This window comes from Callorhinus ursinus, unplaced genomic scaffold (genome assembly GCF_003265705.2).
Source record: "Callorhinus ursinus isolate GAN/ISIS: 27379988/994484 unplaced genomic scaffold, GSC_fseal_2.0 scaffold118, whole genome shotgun sequence".
Taxonomy (NCBI): domain Eukaryota; kingdom Metazoa; phylum Chordata; class Mammalia; order Carnivora; family Otariidae; genus Callorhinus; species Callorhinus ursinus.
The window spans coordinates 509694-529482 of record NW_027397180.1 but is presented as its reverse complement, the minus strand read 5'-3'; the positions used below and the strand labels follow the sequence as shown (position 1 = coordinate 529482).

Genomic DNA, 19789 nt, shown 5'->3' with positions numbered 1-19789 from the left:
CGCGGCGGCCGGGAGGGGGAGCCGGAGCCCGCTTGCCGAGGGCCGGGGGCAGGGGGCGGAGCGCGCGCCGCGCCGAGCGGACGCGCCTCCGCGCCTAAGAGCAGCCGGGCGCGCGGCACGGCGGGGAGGCGAGCGCGGCGGCGGCGGCGGCGGCGGCGGCAGCGCAGCGCGCGGTGAGTGCCTGCCCGGCCTCTCCCTTCCGCTGCGCCCACCCGACTGCGGCCCGACTGCGGGGCCCAGGGGCGCCGAGGCGGCCGGGGGAGGTGACGGCTACCCCGACGAGACGGCTCCGGGGGGTGGGGTGGGGGGGCCCGGGCCGGCGGATGCTCCGACCCGCTGCCGCCCGGGTGTGGGAGGCCGTGCTCGACCCCGGGCGGTGCCGGGCGCGCTCCCCGCGCACACGTGTCCCCACGGGGTGGGAAGCTGGGGCCAGAGCCCCAGAAGCGGAGGCCGGGCTGCGGGGGGCGCACACGTGGGACCCTGCCGGACTTGTGTGGACACATGCGTGGCTGGAGTCGCCATCGCCTGGCGGGGGCGGCGTGACCGTCTGGGTCCCGTCCGGACCTCCTCCAGAGGGACAAGGGGCCTGAGCCGGCCTCCAAGCTGGAGCCCGCAGCCCCCACCCCAGGCCTCCTTTGTTCGCGGGTTGGGGCCCCTCCGACAGGATAGAAAGCGTCCCCCGCCCCATGGGGAAGGGACGCGGGGAGATTGAATGGGCAGCCAGCGGCCAGTGCCAGACTCCGATCTTCACCCACATCGCCTTCCGTGGGGGGTGGGGGAGGGGGAGCTCAGCGGCTTCATTTGTGGGAGATTTTACTCCTGGGAGGGTCTGGAAGTAGCAGCAGCAGCGTGTGGCTGACGTCTGTGGGCAGCGCTGTCCACTGCCAGCGTTCCTCCGTAGTTTACCTGGCTGCAGACGTGGAGACGGGGGGACGGTGAGGGCTGACAGCCCCAGGCCTCAGGCCTGGCCAGGGTTGCTGGGTTTCTGTGGCAACACAAGGTGCCCGGGGAGGTCCTTCCACAGATGTCTCCTAAGCAGGGGTGAGAACCACAGAGTCAGGACCAACAAAGGGGGGTTCTGGGTCCAGTGGACCCCTTGCCAGTCTCCCAGGCAGAGCCCCTTCATTCTCATTGCTGTCAGGCCAGGGACCCTCTTCCCTGCTCCAACCTGCAGCCTGAAGCATGTACTGTGAGACCCTAGACTCACTGTCTCCCTCAGGCGTGGCATCCCTGAACCTGCCTCTCTTCCTGGCACAACTGCTCCCCTCCTCACCTTAGACACTCTGACTCCCGGGACCCCCATCACCCAGTGTCCCTTAACCCTGGACGGGGGGTGGGGTCTGGTGATGCTCAAGGAGGCTGAGTTTACTCAGTCCCCCAGAGGGCAGGAGTAGGCCACCGGGAGACTGCAGTGAGAATATAGACCCTGCCCCTGGGGCAGCAGAGAGCTGGCTGTAGCCGGTCTACACCTGGAGGTGGGTGGGGTGGGGGTGGGGAGGGAAAACTCAGGTTGAAGTTCAGAGATCAGACTTTTATCTGCAGGCTAGGGCATGGGGAAGCATGTGCTGGGGACAGAGGCCCAGGGCGTGTGTGTCGGGGACCCCCTTGGCCGGGCAGAGGGCTCTGGGAGTGCCCGTTCCTGTGCCCTTTGGACCTACCAGGTGAGCAGTCCTGTGGGTGGCAGCCAGAGGCCTCTTGAGACCTAGCCAACGCTTCCCTGCCCCCCCTTTTTAAAAGATCTTATTTATTTATTTGAGAGAGAGAGAGAGAGCACGAGCAGGGGGAGGGGCAGAGGGAGAAGCAGACTCCCCGCTGAGCAGGGAGCCGGATGCACTGAGCAGGGAGCCGGATGCGCTCGATCCCAGGACCCTGGGATCATGACCTGAGTCGAAGGCAGACGCTTAACCACTGAGCCCCCCAGGCGCCCCAGTCCTGGCCTAGGGTGAGGTTCCCATGAAATGTGTCTTCATCCAATAGACACACAGGTCTCACGAATAGGAGTAGGCACAGACCCATCTCCACTCCCACGGGACCAGATTGTCCACACAGAGGCCCACAGGGGGCCTGGGCACAGAGAGCGCCCCATCCTCTGGGTCCCAGAGCCCTAGACAGATCCAGCCTGCAGGCTGCAGACGGGAACCCACGGGGCAGCCGGGGTCGTGGTAGCCACGGGCTGGGGTTCCTGTGGATGGCTGGTCGGGCTTGGCTGGGTCAGCCTGAGTCAGGCCCACTGCCCTGTGCGCTGATCAAGTGTCCGAGACTGGGCCCTGCCTCTCAGAAGCTGTCACGCCCCCTCCCATCCCACAGCGCTAAGAGCCAACTTGCCCAAAGTGAAAGAGAAAGTCGCCCCCCCCAAGCTGGCCCCGCCCCGCCTGGCGGCCAATCCCCGCAGTGGGCACCTCCCTCAGCCCCTGGATCTCCTCGGTGAGCCTTGCGGGTTGTAGTCCTGGAGGTGCACCTCAGGGTGAGCGGGACTGTGGGCTGCGCAGGTGGTGGGGCTGGAGGGGCAGGGGACACAGGGGCAGATGGCCCGGGCAAGCTGAGGTGAAGGTCACCAGTCCTCAGAGGGACCAGGGGTGTGAGCCAGCCTTGTGACCCTGGGTGGCAGTGCTGTGGGTGAGAGCCCGCGACAGCTGGCCTCGAGGGGGCCCAGGCAAGAGGCAGGGGAAGGCTCCAGGGCTCTGGGGGGCCCCTGACAGGAGGCTCCGGAGGCCGGCTTTGCCCTGTCTCTAGTGAGAGGGGCCCCGTCTCCCCCAACCTCCAGAGTGGATAGGTGAACCATCCCAGGGAGCCTCAGTCAGCTGTCCCCTTCGCAGCTGCCCCCCACCCCATGCCCCGAACTCCCCCGAAGCTTCCAGAGGACCTGGTGTGTGTGTGTGTGTGTGTGTGTGTGTGTGTGTGTGTGTGTGAGAGAGAGAGAGAGATTCCTGGAAAGGGTGGATGGGAGGGTGAGTGCAGGGCTGGGTGTGGGTGAGCATGGAGCTTCTCCAGGGGGAGGGGCTGTCTGGGGTCCATGGCGGGGCTGCACCTGGCGTGGCAGTATTTACCTGGGTAGCTGTGAGCTGAGCCCAGGTTGGGGGGTGCTCCTCAGCCCCTCCAGCCTCCATCCTGAGGCGGGGCAGGTGCCAGCTGTGGCTGCCCGAGGATGAGGGGGTCACCGCAGTCCAGGGTTGAGATGCCTGGCTGGCAAACTCACTGCCCCAGAGGCGCCTGGCCCTTTAAAGGCAGAGTGCACTCCTGGGCGCGTTCAGTGTGCACGTGAGTGTGTGTGAGCGTGAGCGAGGCCAGCTGGGAGGACGCACTGGTGCGGGGGCGGAGGCGCCTTGAGGGGAGACCGGGTGGCCCTAGGGATGGGTGAGGGGCTTGGTGCTCTTGCGTGGGACCTGGGGAGGGGGTGTTTTGGGGGAAGCTTATTTCTCTGCTGTGCCTCTGAGTGGTCTGTCCCTCCCTCCCCTGATTCCTGTACCCTCTTCTAGAACAGAAGCCCGTGGTTTGAAATTCCCCATTCCCCGGAAAGTGGAGGACCGCCCCTTCCCCCTCTGTCCCACCCACGCTGCGCTGCCTCTGTCCTCCACTGGCTGGGCTGGCATCCACCTCTCCGGCTGCCACCTGGGTGCGCTCAGTTAAATGGCTGATAAGCAGATCAGGTCAGAATGCAACCCTGCCTTTGCTCTTGGCCCCACCCCACCCCGTGTGTGGTCCTGACCTGTGGCCGAGGAGGCCACTCCTGACACTCCCTCTGCTCCCACAGTCTGCCAGCCAAGCTCATCAATGGCGGCATCGCTGGGCTGATTGGGGTCACCTGCGTGTTCCCCATAGACCTGGCCAAGACGAGGCTGCAGAACCAGCAGAATGGCCAGCGCATGTACACCAGCATGTGAGCATGCCCGGTGGGGGCCGTGGGCATGGAGCCCCGTGGCGTGGGGGGGGCAGGTTAAGGCTCAGACTCAAGCCCTGCTCCTGCATCCCCCACCCTGACTGACGAGAGGGGAAACTGAGGTCAGGGCTGGTCTGGGGAAGCTCCCGTCTGGGTTAGGGCCAGAGCCATTGCTGGCCCTGGGCTCACCCTTCCCCACCTCTTGGCTGCAGGTCTGACTGCCTCATCAAGACCATCCGCTCAGAGGGCTACTTTGGCATGTACCGCGGTGAGGCTGGGGATGGGGCCGGTGTGGGTGGCACCCTCCTGCAGTCTCAGAGGGGTCCTGCTGTCACGGCTGGGAAGCAGGTGGCAAAGCCAGGCAGGGCGGTCTGCCGGGGCCTGGTGTGTATGTGTGGACGTGGCCTGTGGGGCCTGGGTGTTGGGTGAATGGCACAGGGTGGGCTCTCCGGGGAGGGGCCGCTCTCAGTGGCCCTCCCAGGGCATCAGCCCCATCCCCCGGTTGTTGCCAGTGCCGGCATGGCAGGGCGCTGTGTCTTTACGGTGCAGGTTGCAGGCTTCTCCCCTGCCTTCCAGCGCAGGTGGGACTCCATCTGTGCTGGGAGGCGGGAGGGCGTGGGGCACTACCGCAAAGCCGCTTAGGGGACAATCCCCAAGCCTGGCTTTGCCCAGACACTGTGCAGCGGGACCCGCCCCCCCCACTCTCGCTCACCCTGGGCCTGTGTCCCCCCCCCCCCCCCCCCCCCCCCCCCCCCGCCTCAGTGGGAGCATCTTCTGTCCTCCAGGGGAGGTGTTCCTCAGGGAGGCCAGAACGGGTAGATCATGCAGGGAGGGTGAGCAGGGTGCCTGGAGGAGGCCCTGCCCTGTCCCTGCCTGGTCCTGCCCCACCTGGCACCAATGTGGGTGAGAGGGCAGGAGGAGGAGCCAAGGAGTGGCTGGGGTGGGGCTCTGCCAGCTGAGAGGCCAGTGCTGGCTGAGAGCCTCCCCAGCCCAGGCCCCTGACCTGCCTGTGCTCCCCCCTGTGCCCCAAAGGAGCCGCTGTGAACCTGACCCTTGTCACCCCAGAGAAGGCCATCAAGCTGGCTGCTAATGACTTCTTCCGATATCAGCTCTCCAAGGACGGGTGAGGTGGTGAGGGGCTGCGGGCCAAGGCTGTGAGGGGAAGGGGTCTGTGCCTCCCGACAAAGGACAGAAGCCCTGCCCCTCACCTCCTCCCTCTGCTCCTCCCTGCCTCCTGCACAGGGAGGGACTCAGGTGCTGAGTCAGCTGTGCTTTGGCCCCCAGCCTGTGTGCACCACCCCCTGTAGGGTGGGATCTGCGGGGGCACTGACTGGCTTCCCCTTGTCACCTGAGGGTGGGGCTGAGAAGCTTGACCTCAGCGTCTCTACTGCTCTTTGCTTGAGAATGGCCCTTCCACCTTCCCCGCCCTGCTCGTGAGGCCATATGGCTGTTGGGCTCCGTGCCCATTGCTGGAGGGCCTGAAGGGGTATCTGAGGCTGGCGGGTGCTGTACTCCTCCAGGGCCGCATCTGCCTCAGCCACTGCCCCCCCCCAGCCCCCACACGCCCAGGGCCATGGCAGCCCCTAGGGCCGCGGAGGCTTCTGCGTCACACCACGGCCCTTACCTCTTCTCTCCAGGCAGAAGCTGACCCTGCTTCAGGAGATGCAGGCCGGCTGCGGGGCCGGCACCTGCCAGGTGATTGTGACCACTCCCATGGAGATGCTGAAGATCCAGCTTCAGGACGCAGGCCGAATTGGTGAGGGTGTGGGGGGCACAGAGGGTGAGCCCTAGCCCCTGCCCAGGTGGGAGGCACTAGGAGAGAGCCAACAGGCCCATCCCTTCTCTCACCAGCTGCCCAGAAGAAGTTACTGGATACCCAGGCCCAGCTGTCGGCCCAGGGGGGCGCCCAGCCCTCCATGGAGGCTCCGGCTGCCCCCCGGCCCACAGCTACCCAGCTGACCCGGGACCTGCTTCGGAGCCGGGGCATCGCCGGCCTCTACAAGGGACTGGGGGCCACACTGCTCAGGTGGGAGCGATGGTGAGGGTGGGAGGAGGGAGGCCTGCGCAGCGCACACCTCTGGGTCACCAGCGTTCCTCCCTCCCCCCACAGGGATGTCCCCTTCTCCATTGTGTACTTTCCCCTCTTTGCCAACCTGAACCAGCTGGGCTGTCCCTCATCCGGGGAGAAGTCTCCTTTCTATGTGTCGTTTCTGGCTGGCTGTGTGGCTGGAAGTGCGGCCGCCGTGGCCGTCAACCCTTGTGATGGTCAGTGCCTGGGACTCAGTCGGCGTGGGTGGGGTGTGTGTGCAGGTGTAGGTGGGCTGGGCCCCGTGCTGACCTGCACACCCTCTGCAGTGGTGAAGACAAGACTTCAGTCGCTGCAGCGTGGCCTCAACGAGGACACCTACACGGGGTTCCTGGACTGTGCCAGGTGGGATGGCCCCACGGGGGTGGGGTGGGGGGCGGGCCACCAGCGGCCCTGACCACCCTACACGGGGTTCCTGGACTCTGCCAGGTGGGAAGGCCCATGGGGGTGGGGGGGCAGGCCAGCAGTGGCCCTGACCACCCTCTCCCCACAGGAAGATCCTGAAGCACGAGGGCCCCGCGGCCTTCCTGAAGGGTGCCTACTGCCGTGCCCTGGTCATCGCCCCGCTGTTCGGCATCGCTCAAGTGGTCTACTTCCTGGGCATCGCTGAGACCCTGCTGGAGCTGCTACAGCGACCCCAGCACTGAGCCCGGCGGCCACCTGCACCCTCCAACCGAGTGGGACCAGAGTGGGGCCGGAGCCAGGTGGCCCGCCCAGGACTGAGCAAGAGAAAGTCTCTCCCCACCCTTCCCACACGGGTGGGAGGAAGCAGAGGAAGGGATGAAGGGTCCACATGGGTGGTGCACACAGGGGCCCCTTAGGGGTCCTGCCTGCACGACCACTGGGATCAATGTCTTATTTATGTAGAAAACGCAGAAATCTTTACATTCCTGGAGCCAGCCCCCCGCCACAGCTCCGCCCCGGCCTGAATACCCCCAGGGCAGAGCTGGTCTCTGGGCTGGGGCCCCCAGGCCTGGGCTGGGCAAGCGGGATCCTACCCTCCAGTCTACCAGCTCTTGTCCCCAAGGCTTGGCCCCTAGTCTACAAAGGGGACCCCGCACAAACCTATTTATTAACTTGCCGAGCACAAGTGCTCTGTCCATCCCTGTGTCCATCTGTTCAGCCTGTCCTGCCACTGCCCTTCTTGCCTTGGTCAGGACTCCACTTTGCCCCCCAGCCAGCCTTGCAGGAGGATTGGGGTCTCCTGCCCCCCATGTTGAGCCAGGAGTCCCAGGCAGGGGGTCACACTGAGTTCTGACTCCCAGGGCAAGCCCCTCCCCCCACTCCACTGTGGGACCCAGCATCCCTCCTGGTAGGCCTCTCTACCCCCACTCCAGGCTGGGGCCTGCAGCGTGTGAGGTCTGTGTGCATGTGCAGATGTTCTGGGGAGCAGGTTGTGTCCACCAGCCCTCCGCTGGCCTGCCCCTCAGAGACGGGGCTGGGGGCGGTTGGGGTGGGGGTTTGCTGGCCTCACCCACATGGCCAGGTAATGTATGTGTGTCTGTGTACGCCCTAGGCTCCCCTCTGACCCCATTCAGGAATTTATTTTCCCAGTGTGGTTCTTGCTGCACCTCAACAGACCCCTCTTCTGAGACCCCCCCACCTCGGGTCCAGTATTGGCCAGTGGGGAGGGCAGGCATGAGGACCAGTATGGAGCCTGGGGGTACTTGCTCTATTTCCAGGGGCAGGACCTGCTCCCTCAGCCCTCCCAGGGCCCACCCTACTCTCTGGGCGTCTGCATTAGGCCTCTGACCACAGTCCATAAGCTCTGCCCTCCCGGGACCGCCCTCCTATATTGATGTTGTGAATTGGAGGCAGGCCAGAACCGCCCTGCCCTGCCCTGCCCTGCCCTGCCCTGCCCTGCCCCAGGCCACGTGATTGTGTTGGTGATTGATCCTGATGTGCTGGTGCTGTGTACCCCCACCTGAGCTCCCTCCTCCGAGGCCCCTCCCGGTGACACTACCTGGGGCTCAGGCCGGGGGGGGGGGGCCCCCCCCAGGTCACGGCTGTCCCCGGGAGCTGCCCTCTCCCACCACATCTGTACCTTGGAAGCTGCTGCTGCTTACAGAATTATATTTTTTCTTTTCAAGAGTTTTAAGAAGTTGTAACTTTCTGTGTCTTGTCTTGTGAGAAGATAAATAAATATTCTAAGTAGATACCTTCTCTCTGAAATCTGTTAGAGTTGCGGGAGGGGGAAGGGAGCCTCTCTTTTTGGAACCGGCGCAGACCTACCTCCGTCCACCCACCCGCCGGTCGGCACAGGAACTGGGAGGAGGGCCTGGGCTGCGGGCCTCCCGACCCCGCGCTGGCTGGACTGGAGGTGCGGGAAGGGCAGCCCCCTTTCTTCCCTGACGGCAAGCCGCCCTTGGGGTCCCCAGAGCGCCCCGCCAGCCAGGGGAGCCGGGGTGGCCGACAGTGGGCGGAGCCGGCGGTGATGTGGCCCCGCCTCCTCGGCTTGCGGCGCCGAGAACAGTGCATTGTGGGAAACTCCCAGTCCCCGCCGCCGCCGCCGCCGCCGCTGCCGCCGCCGCCGCCGCCGCCGCCGCCCGCCCTGGTCCCGCGGACAGCGCGCAGCGCCGAGGTGGGAGCGCCGGGAGCAGCAGCGTAAGACAGCGGGGGCTCCGGGGCCTGGGGCCCGGGGGGTGACGGGGCGGCCCCGCGGGGCGAGTGGGCGGCTCTCGCCTTGAAGGTCACTGGGGGCGCGGGCCGGGCCCCTGGCTCTCTCCAGCCCTGCGGCTCCTGGGAGGGGGAGGGGGCACTGGCTGACGTCAGTATGAACCAAAAATAACGGGGTATTGGGGGGGAGGAGACCACCTGCCCTTTGCAAACTTGACGCCCAGGGGCTGGGTGCCCATCCAGAACACCAGGGGTTGAGGGGCTGCTGGGACTCCCCAGGAAGTGGGGCAGCAGCTGGGCTGCTCACTGGGACACCTCCATTATTCTGTGACCTACAGGTGACCTTCAGGTGTGGCTCGTGTGCCTGGCCTAGGTGGAAAACCTGGGCCGCTGCTTCCCACATGGACTCCCTCCCACTGAGGGGGGTGTTTCTAATCCTCTTGGAGAAGAGGCAGACGGGGTATCTAGGTCTTCGGGGAGAGAGGGCTCAGGCCCAGCCCAGTAACCCCAGTACCCAACAACTCAAACATTGAGGATCTGGGCCAAGCTTTTCCTCTAGTCTGGAGCCCCCATCTTCTGCCCTGGTCCAGGTTTGAGGATGCTGAGGTTGAGGACATGGCGTGTGTCCACCCCAGGCTCACACCAGGGACCCCCACCCACACACACACACATACACACAGTGCCCTTGCCCCAGAGGCAGACACAGCTCCAGACTCAGGAAGGACTCCCTGTCCTTGAACTGGAGCAGGGGAGGCTGGTCTTGGGGGTGGGTACCAGGAGCTGGGGAGGGGCAGATGGCTTGCCAGGAGGCCCAGGGCCTGTCACTGCCTGCCCGACTGGCTTCTCCAGCCCCACGGGGAAACGCCTCAGGTGTGCTGTACCCCAGTTCTGGCAGCCTTGGGCCCATTCCCACCCCGCTGACACCAGAGAGCCCAGACTCTGGGTTCCTGCCCTGCCCCCCCCTCCCACTTGGACCCAGCCCTCCCAAGAAGGTACACCGTTGGTTCTGCCCAGGCACACCATAGCTGGCACACTCTCCATTGACCATATATCCTCCTCGGGACTGGGTGGGCTCTCACTTCCCCATCAGGGCCTCCCTACCCTGGCCCGATGGAGATAGCACATGTATGGGCAGGACCATTGTGCAGATGGCTTGTCTCATCCTGCACCCCCAGTTTGTTCAGGGCCAACACGCTCTGCCTGTGTGGTTGGAGGGGCTTCTCAGGGAGTGGGGGGGGCAGCTGGAGAGCAAGCCCTGGAAGAAAACATCCTGAGTGGGGTCTCGGGGCGGGGGGGATGGTCCAGAGAACTAGGCAGGGTCTCTATGGGGACAAAGATGGTAGGGGCTGAACAGGAGGGCTGAGTCTCTTGCCACAGCCTCACTGTGTCTCTCTCCAGGCCTAGATAATGCCCAGGGGTGAGCTGTCCTGAGCTGCTGAGTTCCAACTGCCTGTCTGTCCACGCACACCCCAGGTAGCCTGCCAGCACCACCCACCATGGAGTCCAGGGGGAAGGCGACCAGCAGCCCCAAGCCCGACTCGAAGGCTCCGCAGGCGGCTGCTGAGGCCAGGGCCCCGCCAGCTGCGGATGGGAAAGCCCCCTCAGCTAAGCCTGGGAAGAAGGAGGCCCAAGCAGAGAAGCAAGAGTCCTCAGCGACCCCCACCCCAGCTGCCAAGAAGACCGCGGCCAAAGCAGACCCTACCCTTCTCAATAACCACAGCAACCTGAAGCCGGCCCCCGCAGCCCCCAGCAGCCCCGAGGCCACCCCTGAGCCCAAGGGCCCTGGGGATGGGGCTGAGGAGGATGAAGCCCCCAGCGGGGGTCCAGGGGGCCGAGGCCCTTGCCCCTTTGAGAACTTGACCCCCCTGCTGGTGGCTGGGGGTGTGGCCATGGCAGCCGTAGCCCTAATTCTTGGTGTGGCCTTCCTGGCCCGGAAAAAATGATGGCTTGTGCCCAGGTGGGGGCATAGCCACTTCCTGTACAGGTCTCAGGAGCCTAGTGCATGCCGAGCTCACATACAGCCGTCTGTACATCCATACGTGCGTACCACACAGACACGTATACCCCCGTGTGCGTACCACACAGACACGTATACCCCCGTACACGCAGAAGGACAGACGCGGACAGGCCCCCCAGCCATGGAAACCAAGCCTACAAGCAGGTGGACGTGTGCCAGCCGGTCCCGAGAGGCCCCAGTGGCCCCAAGCACTTCCTGGCAGCAGAGTCTGGACGAGTCCCCAGGGCTGGGTAGGGTCCGGGATGGGCTCCCACAAGGGCCCAGCCCTTGTGGGGACATTAAAGGGTATGGCTGTTTCACTCCCCCCCTTTCTGCTCTTTGTTTGTAGCTGGGCAGGGTTGGGGGGCCCACCTGGGTAGGGCTGGGCGGTGGGCTGACCCGAACCAAGCCCTCACGGTGGCACCTCAGCCTCCGTGCCACCTTTGCCCACCACCTGCACCCTGGCTGGGTGGACAGACAGCCCAAAGGCCGGTCTGGGGCGGGGCTCCCACCATTCACCCTCTAACTTTGCCCCAGGGGAGCCTCTGAGGCTGGGGCCACCTCACTTCCTGCCCTGACTCCTCCTCGTCTTGCAGCAACTGTCCTTGGGGCATGTGAGAGCCTGGCAGGGAGGCCCGGGTTGGGGGCGACCTGGAGGATCTGCCCAGTGGCTGTGCTTGCCCCGCCCCCGGAGACAGCCCCTCCCACCTCACCCAGCGTCCTTTGATTCTAACAAGCCTATAAATGCAGTAACAGAGTAGAGCTGCTTGGTGGGTAACCATCACCCACGTCCACTGCCCCGTTGTACTTGCATGGAGCCTGTGTGTGCAGCCCCCCATCGGCACATCAGATCCCAGCTTGGCCCATGGCACGGTGGCAGTGGGCACTGTGGGCACTGACACAACCTTGCCTGGAACCCTGGGCCTGAGCTGAGGTTGAGTCTGAAATAAACTCTTGTCTAATGGCTGGGCTGGTGTCCTCACCTACCTGGAGTGGGAAAGGCAAGGGCTTCCCACCGGGTTGTGGGGGATGGTCATGTAGCCACACCACCAGGCTTTCCAGGGAGGAATAGGGAGCTTCAGATGCCACTGGTCCCCCACCTCCTGTCACCCCCATGCCTTTGATCCTGGGCCCTGCCCCATCCCAGACAGCCACACTCAGGCCTTGCTGCCGGCCCTGGCCCTCGATGGACTCCCACCCCTGGACCTGGGCTGCCAGCCACAGTGCTCAGGACAGGGCTGGGACTGGAGTGGTAAGGGCATGGGAGGGGGATGGGGGACCTCGCTCTGACGTCTGAGACCAGGGGGTGTCTTTCTCCACCACTGTCTGCAATGAGCTCCCCATCTGTGCAGGGCACGGAGGAGACTGGGAAGATGGGCTCTCCTTTTGCCACCCCACTGCCCACAGCTCCCTGAGCCCACTCTGGCCAGACGACCCAAACGGTCGGGCCTGCCTGCGCCCCCAGCTGTGGGCAAGGCTGTAGGGGCAGGGTCTGGAGGAGCAAGGCCCTGCTGGACCCAGAAACACTCCTGGGGGCTTTGTCACCCTGGGCCCCTCCTGCCCCCAGCCTCTTGGAGCTGACCTGTTGGGGGGCACGCCCTTCCCTTCTTTTCCTGGTACCCGCCCTCCCAGAATGGCACACCCGGTCCCTGTACCCGCGTATCAGGCCCAGGCAAGTCCAGAGAACTTCCTTGGAGTGAAAACATCCAAAACAGACCTGACATCCTCGCCCAGGCACGCCCGTCCTCCGAGTCCTGGAACTGCCTCCTGACTCCCCCGCCCCCAAACACACACCCGGCTCCTCAGAGTCCTTGAGCCACCTGGCCAGAGCCGGCCACACAGGGTGGGGGGCTGTGGAGCAGGGCAGACACGGCCCAGAGGTCCAGCCTCCAGCCCCCTGCCGCACAGGGGCCAGGGCTGCTGCCCTCTGGCTGTGCGGGGTCCCTCTCCCCTTTCCCCATTCTGTGGCTTGCACCGTGAGCACGAGCTCTGTCATCTTCAACCAGAAGTCCAGGGCTTGGCCCCTCGACGTGGATACCCCACCCGAAGTCGCCCCTCATGTTCATCAATTCATAGGATGCTGATCTTGTTTCCAAATAGAGCAGTGATGAAAATCCTTGTAACGCGCCTGGTGCCTGGTGTCTCTGGGGTGGGATGTGTGTATACGGCATGCATATCTTTCTTTTGTTTTATTGTGGTAAAATACACGTAACATAAAATTTACCACCTTAGCTATATCGAATGCACAGTTCAGGACCACTAAGCACATTCATTTGTGCAGCCGCCCTTACCAACGGTCTCCAGGACTTTACAACTTCCCAAATGGAAACTGTCCCTGTGAGACACCGACCCCCATCCCTCCCCCGGCCCCGCTGCCCACCGTCCACTCTCTGTCCCCCAGTCACTGACCCCTTCCCTCCCCCCGCGCCCCCCCCGTCCACCCTCTGTCCCCCTGAGTCACTGACCCCCATCCCTCCCCTGGTGCCCACCGTCCACTCTCTGTTCCCTGTGAATCTGGAGACTCTAAGGACCTCATGTGGGGGCAATCCTGCAGTATTTGTCCCTCTGCGTCTGGCCTGTCTCACTCAGCATCACGTCCCCCAGGTCCACCCACACTGTGGCAGGTGTCAGCGTGTCCCTCCGTGTTCAGGCTGAGTGACGGTCCGGTGTGTGGACGGACCACGTTTATCCGCTCGCCCGTCGATGACGCTTGGGCTGCTTCCACCTTTCCACTGCTGTGAGTTAACACTGCTGTGAACAGGGATGCGCTCGTGTCTCCTCAAGCCCCTGCAGCCCCTTCTCTTGGGTGCACTCCGGCAGCTGGATTGCTAGGCCACGCGGTGGGTGCATCTTAAACCCAGCTGCTCGGGCTGGAGCCTGGGGGTTGGCCGTGAGGGCCCTGCTCCCCTCACCATGGTGACACAGGGCAGGGTGAAACACTAGATTTTGCTCGTCCAACTGAGGCAAACTGGCCTCTTCTGGTTGTTTCTCTTTGCACGGATCTAATGTATTTCTTTTCACAAAGTTCTTGGCCATTTGGGTCTTGCCTTCTGTGATTTTTCCTGTTGGTGCTATTTGTCTGTTTTTCTGTGGGACAGAATGCCTTCTTCTCATTTATTTGGAGGACTTCTCTACATGTTTTGCCTACCGAGGCTTTGCCGAACTGCAAACGTCTTTGCTCAGTGGCTGGCTTCCCTTTTTCTCTGTCTCCTGAGGACAGAAGTTCTAAAGTCCGAGTTTATCACACGTAACTCCTGTTCCCCTTACCATATACGCTTTGGGATCTCGGTTAGGAGGAAGGATACTCTTCCTTACTCCAGGCTAATATTCTTGGCATTTGCTCATGTTTAGTGAAGGTCATGTTTCAATCTATCTGTGGACCTTAGGTTTTGAGCGTGGAGTGAGCTGGAGATCCAATGTGACTTCTTTTCCACCAGAAGATCCGATGGAGCACAGGAGGATGGTTCCTGCCAGCCTGAGGCTGCTGCCTTGCCTCTCACTGCTCAGCCCAGCCAGGCCTGTTCTGAGCCTGGGTCGGCTAACACCACTACCTGTCCATGTAGCTTTGCGGTAGCCCTTGGTGATGACCTCCTGTTTCTTTATTTCTAATTTCGCACAGATACTCAGTTCCTGGAATCCCCTCCCTAGACTGTAAGACGAGGGTAGCTGAGGTCCCTGGGCCCCATGTGGGGTTCTGACGCTCAGCTTCTGTCTCATTGTGTCCCTAAACTTGAGTAATGCAGGGACCTTTCCAAAATGAAGCAAACTCTTAGGGATGTCCAGGGCTGTTTTTTTGTTTTGTTTTGTTTTGAGACAGAGAGTCAAAGACAGTGACAGGGAGCACGAGGGAGATGAGCGAGCACGAGCAGGGAGGAGCAGGGGTAGAGGCAGAGGGAGAAGCAGGCCTCCCGTTGAGCAGGGAGCCCAACACGGGCCTCAATCCCAGGACCCCGGGATCATGACCCGAGCCGAAGGCAGACGCCTCACGGACTGAGCCACCCAAACGTCCCCCGGGGCTGGCTTAAATTATTGTTATTACAGAACTACTTTTAAGGTCTTAAAAAATACCAGCTATAAAAAGTATTCAGTGTATAAATGTACATACAACAGGGGTGCCTGGTTGGCTCAGCTGGTAGAGCACATGACTTGATCTTGGGGTTGTAAGTTCAAGCCCCGTGTTGGGTGTAGAGATTACTTAAAAAATCTTTTTTAAAAAAAGTACATACTATAGGGCGCCTGGGTGGCTCAGTTGGTTAGGCGACTGCCTTCGGCTCAGGTCATGGTCCTGGAGTCCCGGGATCGAGTCCCGCATCGGGCTCCCTGCTCGGCAGGGAGTCTGCTTCTCCCTCTGACCCTCCCCCCTCTCGTGCTCTCTCTCTCTCATTCTCTCTCTCTAATAAATAAATAAAATCTTTAAAAAAAATAAATAAAAAAATAAAAAAAGTACATACTATAAATCTAAATCCAACTTCCCAGGCCACCAGGAAAACAGGAAAACGCAGGTGGGAGCATCATCCCTTGGGACAGTTGTGTCCACCGGCGGGGCACTGTCAGAGGGAGACCCTGCCGCCCCAGGGCACCACAGGGACTCCCCAGAGACCTGGGCTCTCAGCCTTTGTGCCAGCACCTGAGGTCTTCCGATCACCAGCCCACACCACATTGTGCCACAGGTGGGCTTCGTAGGGCCCGGGTGGCCAGGTTATAAGGATGCGGAAGATGTGTGCGTGGGGGGGCCCACTTTGTTTTCCTCTCTAGCACCCCTTCCCTCCCCCAAGAGTGGGAAACTCTTCTTTGGGGACTCCCATCCTGGAATGCATTCTTGGTGTGACCAGGGAGTGGAGCTGGCCCCTGTCTCCGGACCCTGTCCTTCTCCCCAGAGATGGGCATGGGGCTAAGTGGGGTCCTCTGGAACCTTTCTTCCTCCACTGGGGCAGAGTGATCAATACCCCACAGAAGGCATGTGTGGCAGGCAACTCTGCTCCCGAGCCTTAACCCAGCTGCTGCGGGTCAGTCCTCTCTGACTGCTGGTCTTCAGCCCCCCACAGCCCTGGCCCTGTGGCTCCCTGACCTCACACCTGGTCCCCGGGCCAGACAGACAGAGGCTCCCTGTGTCCCGGTGGCTGTCTTGGCATGCCCGGACCTCTCTGTCCAGTGTCTCTGGTGCAGGGAGGGCTGCTGAGGGCTGTCAGAGGGTTGGTGAACAGAATGTCCACCACCTGCCAGCCTCAGCACAGGGGACAACTGTCCTGGCAGGAGAGCAGCTCACCCCCTGTGCTGTTGCAGAGGGTGTCATGCTGGCATCACTGGGACCCATCCCTGCCATAGGGAAGAAAGGCTGTCGCCCCCCACCCAGCACAGTGGTACCTGGAGGTGTGTTTGAGGGGAACCCCCTTCGGACACTCCTCTGGATCCTCCCATCTACCCATGCAACCCTGTCCTCATATCCTGGGCAGGGTGCAGCCCGCCCCCAGTTGTATCACCCCACTCCAGGCCACCAAACTGCCTGCCCGCTTGGCTGACATCTTCGGCTCACACCCTGCCAGCCTGGGAGGGACATGGAAGCAGCAGCTCCCACCCTCTCAACTACTGCCAGTGTCCCACGTGATGAAGGCGAAGGGACCCTGTGCTCCCAGCCCAATGCCCTGGCCTCAGCAGCCCATGCCCTTAGGGGCGGCCACTCTCTGCCGTCCGGTTCAGGGTCTGCATGACTCACAAGTGCTTGGTGTCTAAGTCTCCAGATCCCACCCAGCCCGGCCTCAGACAAAGAAGAGCCTGAACCCTAAGTCCTGCTGGGAGGAGGGATGCATCTGGGGCCCAGGACATGGGTCACCTGGCCAGCGGTCCTGAGAGAGAGCCCAGTCCCAAGTCTCCTGTCTGAGGTCCACGCAGTGATCAGGCTGCCCTAATGGGGGGGGACACTCACGGCAGCTCTGTGAGTTTAGGGGGTTCTCAGAAAGGGAGTGCCTTTCTGAGGGCAAATTGTGCCTCTGGTGCCTCTGGTGCCCATGGCTTTGAAGGACAGTTAGGAGTTTGCCAGACAAAGAAGAGCTCCAGCATTTCAGAGGGAAGAGTAGCAGGTGGAGGAGTAGCAAGCCAGGGAACAGCTCAGGCACACTCTGGAAAGGAAGGAAGCATGGGAGCCTGGGGGTCCTGAGGCTTTGGTGGGCCCGCCTGCTGGAAAGGCCCCCAGGAACACCCCCCCCCCCGCCATCCATCCTTGCTCCATCTGGAGCAATTTCCAGACACAGGAATGAAACAGTGAAACCTTCTGATTGGTGCATGACAACATGTCATGGGACCCCCTGCACCTTGTGTTTCAGGGTCCCTGAACAAAGGCAAAACCCCAGGTTCAAGGCCATCACTCCATGGCAGCAGAGCCCCTGTGCCCGGTCCCCAAGCCCCCTCCCCCAACCTTCCCTCCCCCACCCAAGCAGTCACTATTGGATGATGCGCACCTGAACAGCTTGTAGATGATGCCCTAGAACTCCACGCCCATGAGCCCCACATCTCAGGACCTCACCTGTGACTCTGGCAAGGGCCTAGGGAGGGCCTGGGGATGGAGGGGGGGTTACTCCCACCACAGGGCTCGAAGTGGGAGACCCTTCTCCCCCAGGCCTGGATCCTTCCCAGGAGACAGTCATCAGACATGGGCCACTGGCTGCAGACCCCTCTGTCCCCTGAGACTCTCCTGTGCTCTGCCCTGGGAGGAAGAGCTAGCTGCCAGTTGATCCCCCTGCAGCAGCCCCAATCATGCCCAAGGCAGGGCCTGAGTAGCATCCCCCTTCTCACCTGTTGGGCGTGAGGGAGTATAAGGGGCAAGGGGCTGACCCACGGGAATGGGAACCCATTCAGGAAGGGGGTCAATGATCCAGCATGACTGTGTGGGTGTAGAGGGCAAAGGACCACAATCTCACCTGGGGGTACCCCCACTGAGGGCTAACCCCAGTCACCATGGCAGGGCCTCCAGCATCATCTTGTCCAAGTCTTCACTGTCCACAGGGGCACACACAGAGACGCAGGCCACTGCCAGACCCAGACTAAGGCCTCATATCACCACACCTGCCCCCATGCAGGCTGCCCCCCACAACTCCAAATGCCATGAGGGATCCTTACAGGCTTGCCTGTGCTGGGGGCCACTGACACGGCCACACACACTGGCCTGGACACGTGCAGGATTATGTGCACACAGGGGACCTGGGCTAGAGGGTCTGCTTCTGCTTAGGCAGGTGGTTTCATCCGGCAGGCGTCCTGCAAGGACCCAAGTGTACAGTGGGGTGCACACCACCTGTGGGCACAGGGGCACACTTGTGCATACACGCTCCCACATGCACGTGCACAAACGCATCAGCCTCGATGCACAGTGCCACAGCCAGGCTACCTCGTCTATCCTCTTAGTGACAGAGAAGACCAGCGTGGCTTAATGACATCTGTGATGCAGGAGGAGGTAAGTGTTAGGGCTGCCCTGGGGTGGTGTAGGGGGCACTGGTCCAGCAGGAGGATCTCATGGCCCTCGCTGTGGTCTGGCATCTCCAGCCCCTGGTCCCACAAATATGCATGTGGGGGGCCCGCCCTACACCCAGAAAGCTCTTCCTGTGGTGAGGCCTAGCCTATGGTCTGACCTTGGGCCTGTGGGCCTCCATCCACACGGCTCCTGTCCCCTGTCCTGAGGCCCTGCCCATGCCAGGAGCCCCTAGCTCCTGCTTCACTCACGACGGGAGGGCCCTGCCGAGGTTGAGGGTCGCATGCAGGTAGTCAGGAGCGGTGGGAGCATGGGGCCTCGTTGGCAGAGGACAGAGACAGTGGTTGTGGAGGCAGGCATGCCCAGGAGAGGCACCTTGGCCTCACTCCGACCACTTTGGCGTTTCTTTCTTTTTTTTTTTTTTTTAAAGATTTTATTTATTTATTTGGCAGAGAGATACAGAGAGAGAACAAGTAGGCAGAGAGGCAGGCAGAGGGAGAGGGAGAAGCAAGCTCCCCGCCGAGCAGGGAGCCCAATGCGGGGCTCGATCCCAGGACCCTGGGACCACGACCTGAGCCGAAGGCAGCCGCTCAACCGACTGAGCCACCCAGGCGCCCCACTTTGGCGTTTCTTATCCATGACACAGGTTTCCCTAGTCAGACCAGAGGCTGGCAGGACCTTGAGGGAACCCTACTGCTTGCCCTTCCTCCCTGGAAGCAGGGGGTCCTGGAAGGTGGCCTGTGGGGGCCAAGGGCAGGGGCTATCCCTCTTCACCACCAGCTTGTGCCCAAGGCCCTCTCCCAGCTCCCTTCTCTCTTGCCCAGGCCTTAGAGGGCACCTGACAGTCTGTGACCCACATGTCTATCCACCTGACTGCCTCCCACACAATCAATGGAAACTGCTCCAAATGCAGCTCGGCCCAACAGCTCCCAGAATCACCTCAGGAAGTGACACCCATATTCTTCCAGGGACTCAGCTGAGCCCCCGTGACCCTGGATGCCTCTGTCTCCCCGCAATCATCCTGGTGAGGCAGAACCCATCCCTCCTGCCCCCGCATGGTGCAGACACCTGCAGACCCCTCCCTGGTCTCTGGACTCCCACCCCTGCAGGCACAAGGACCAACCGCTGCAGGCCCGCCCTTTCTGCCCCAGGGGAGTGTCCTCCTTAAAGTCTTTTCCTCCTTAGATGTGTTCCCCCATTTCCCCTCTGAGCTCTCACCGCTCCCACCTCCTCTCCCTGTTAGGTGGCCCATTCTTCGCACTCACTAACAAACTGCTGGCACCTTCTATGCATCCATGTTCGGAGCCCCCACCCCCAGGACATGAGTCCCACTGGGCAGGGGGGACTCAGTGATCGAGGGTTAAATGTCCAAATCCACGAGGCAGGGACCATCATCCACGGGAAGGGACCCTTGCCCGCTGGGAGGAGGCCCTTAACTACAGGGAGGGACCTCCATCCACAGGGAGGGACCCACGTCCACGGGCAGGAGTCCTCTCTCCTGGTTCACGCTCCTGTCCCGAGGGACGAGGGAAAGGGGAAGGCACCGTGTTCCTGACTGCGACCAGGGGCCGGGCCGGGGGTCTGCTCAGGGATGCTGAGGCGTCAGGCTGAGGAAGCCGGCCCGCGCTCCCTCCCGCGGCCCCGGGGCCAAGCTCCGAGCCCCGCCTGCACGACGCCCCGCCCCCCGGCGCCGTCCCCCGGCACCGCCCACCGAGCTGGCCCGGCCGGGGGCAGGGCAGGGGAAGAGACCGCGCT

General features: G+C 62.6%; 2 protein-coding genes across 9 annotated transcripts; both read left to right on the top strand.

The window, feature by feature from the left end:
* Positions 1-52: 52 nt before the first annotated feature.
* Positions 53-8115, top strand: SLC25A22 (solute carrier family 25 member 22). Of its 5 annotated transcripts, none has more exons than XM_025862068.2 (10): positions 53-173; positions 3477-3647; positions 3752-3877; positions 4090-4145; positions 4910-5000; positions 5515-5633; positions 5729-5903; positions 5988-6142; positions 6233-6308; positions 6457-8115. In XM_025862068.2, the coding sequence occupies exons 2-10, from the start codon at positions 3628-3630 to the stop codon at positions 6608-6610; spliced, it is 972 nt and encodes a 323-aa protein (XP_025717853.1). In that variant the 5' UTR covers positions 53-173; positions 3477-3627; the 3' UTR covers positions 6611-8115. The 5 variants fall into 5 exon arrangements, with proteins under 5 accessions (XP_025717853.1, XP_025717857.1, XP_073745867.1 ...); XM_025862072.2 differs by having other exon boundaries at positions 84-173; positions 3482-3647; XM_025862069.2 differs by lacking the exon at positions 53-173 and adding an exon at positions 2346-2464.
* Positions 8116-8441: 326 nt separating this feature from the next.
* CEND1 (cell cycle exit and neuronal differentiation 1) lies at positions 8442-10735 on the top strand. 4 transcript variants are annotated; one of them, XM_025862046.2, is made up of 2 exons: positions 8442-8567; positions 10053-10735. In XM_025862046.2, the coding sequence occupies exon 2, from the start codon at positions 10076-10078 to the stop codon at positions 10520-10522; it is 447 nt and encodes a 148-aa protein (XP_025717831.1). In that variant the 5' UTR covers positions 8442-8567; positions 10053-10075; the 3' UTR covers positions 10523-10735. The 4 variants fall into 4 exon arrangements, with proteins under 4 accessions (XP_025717831.1, XP_025717830.1, XP_025717832.1 ...); XM_025862045.2 differs by having other exon boundaries at positions 8443-8567; positions 9978-10735; XM_025862047.2 differs by having other exon boundaries at positions 8458-8544.
* Positions 10736-19789: the final 9054 nt, after the last annotated feature.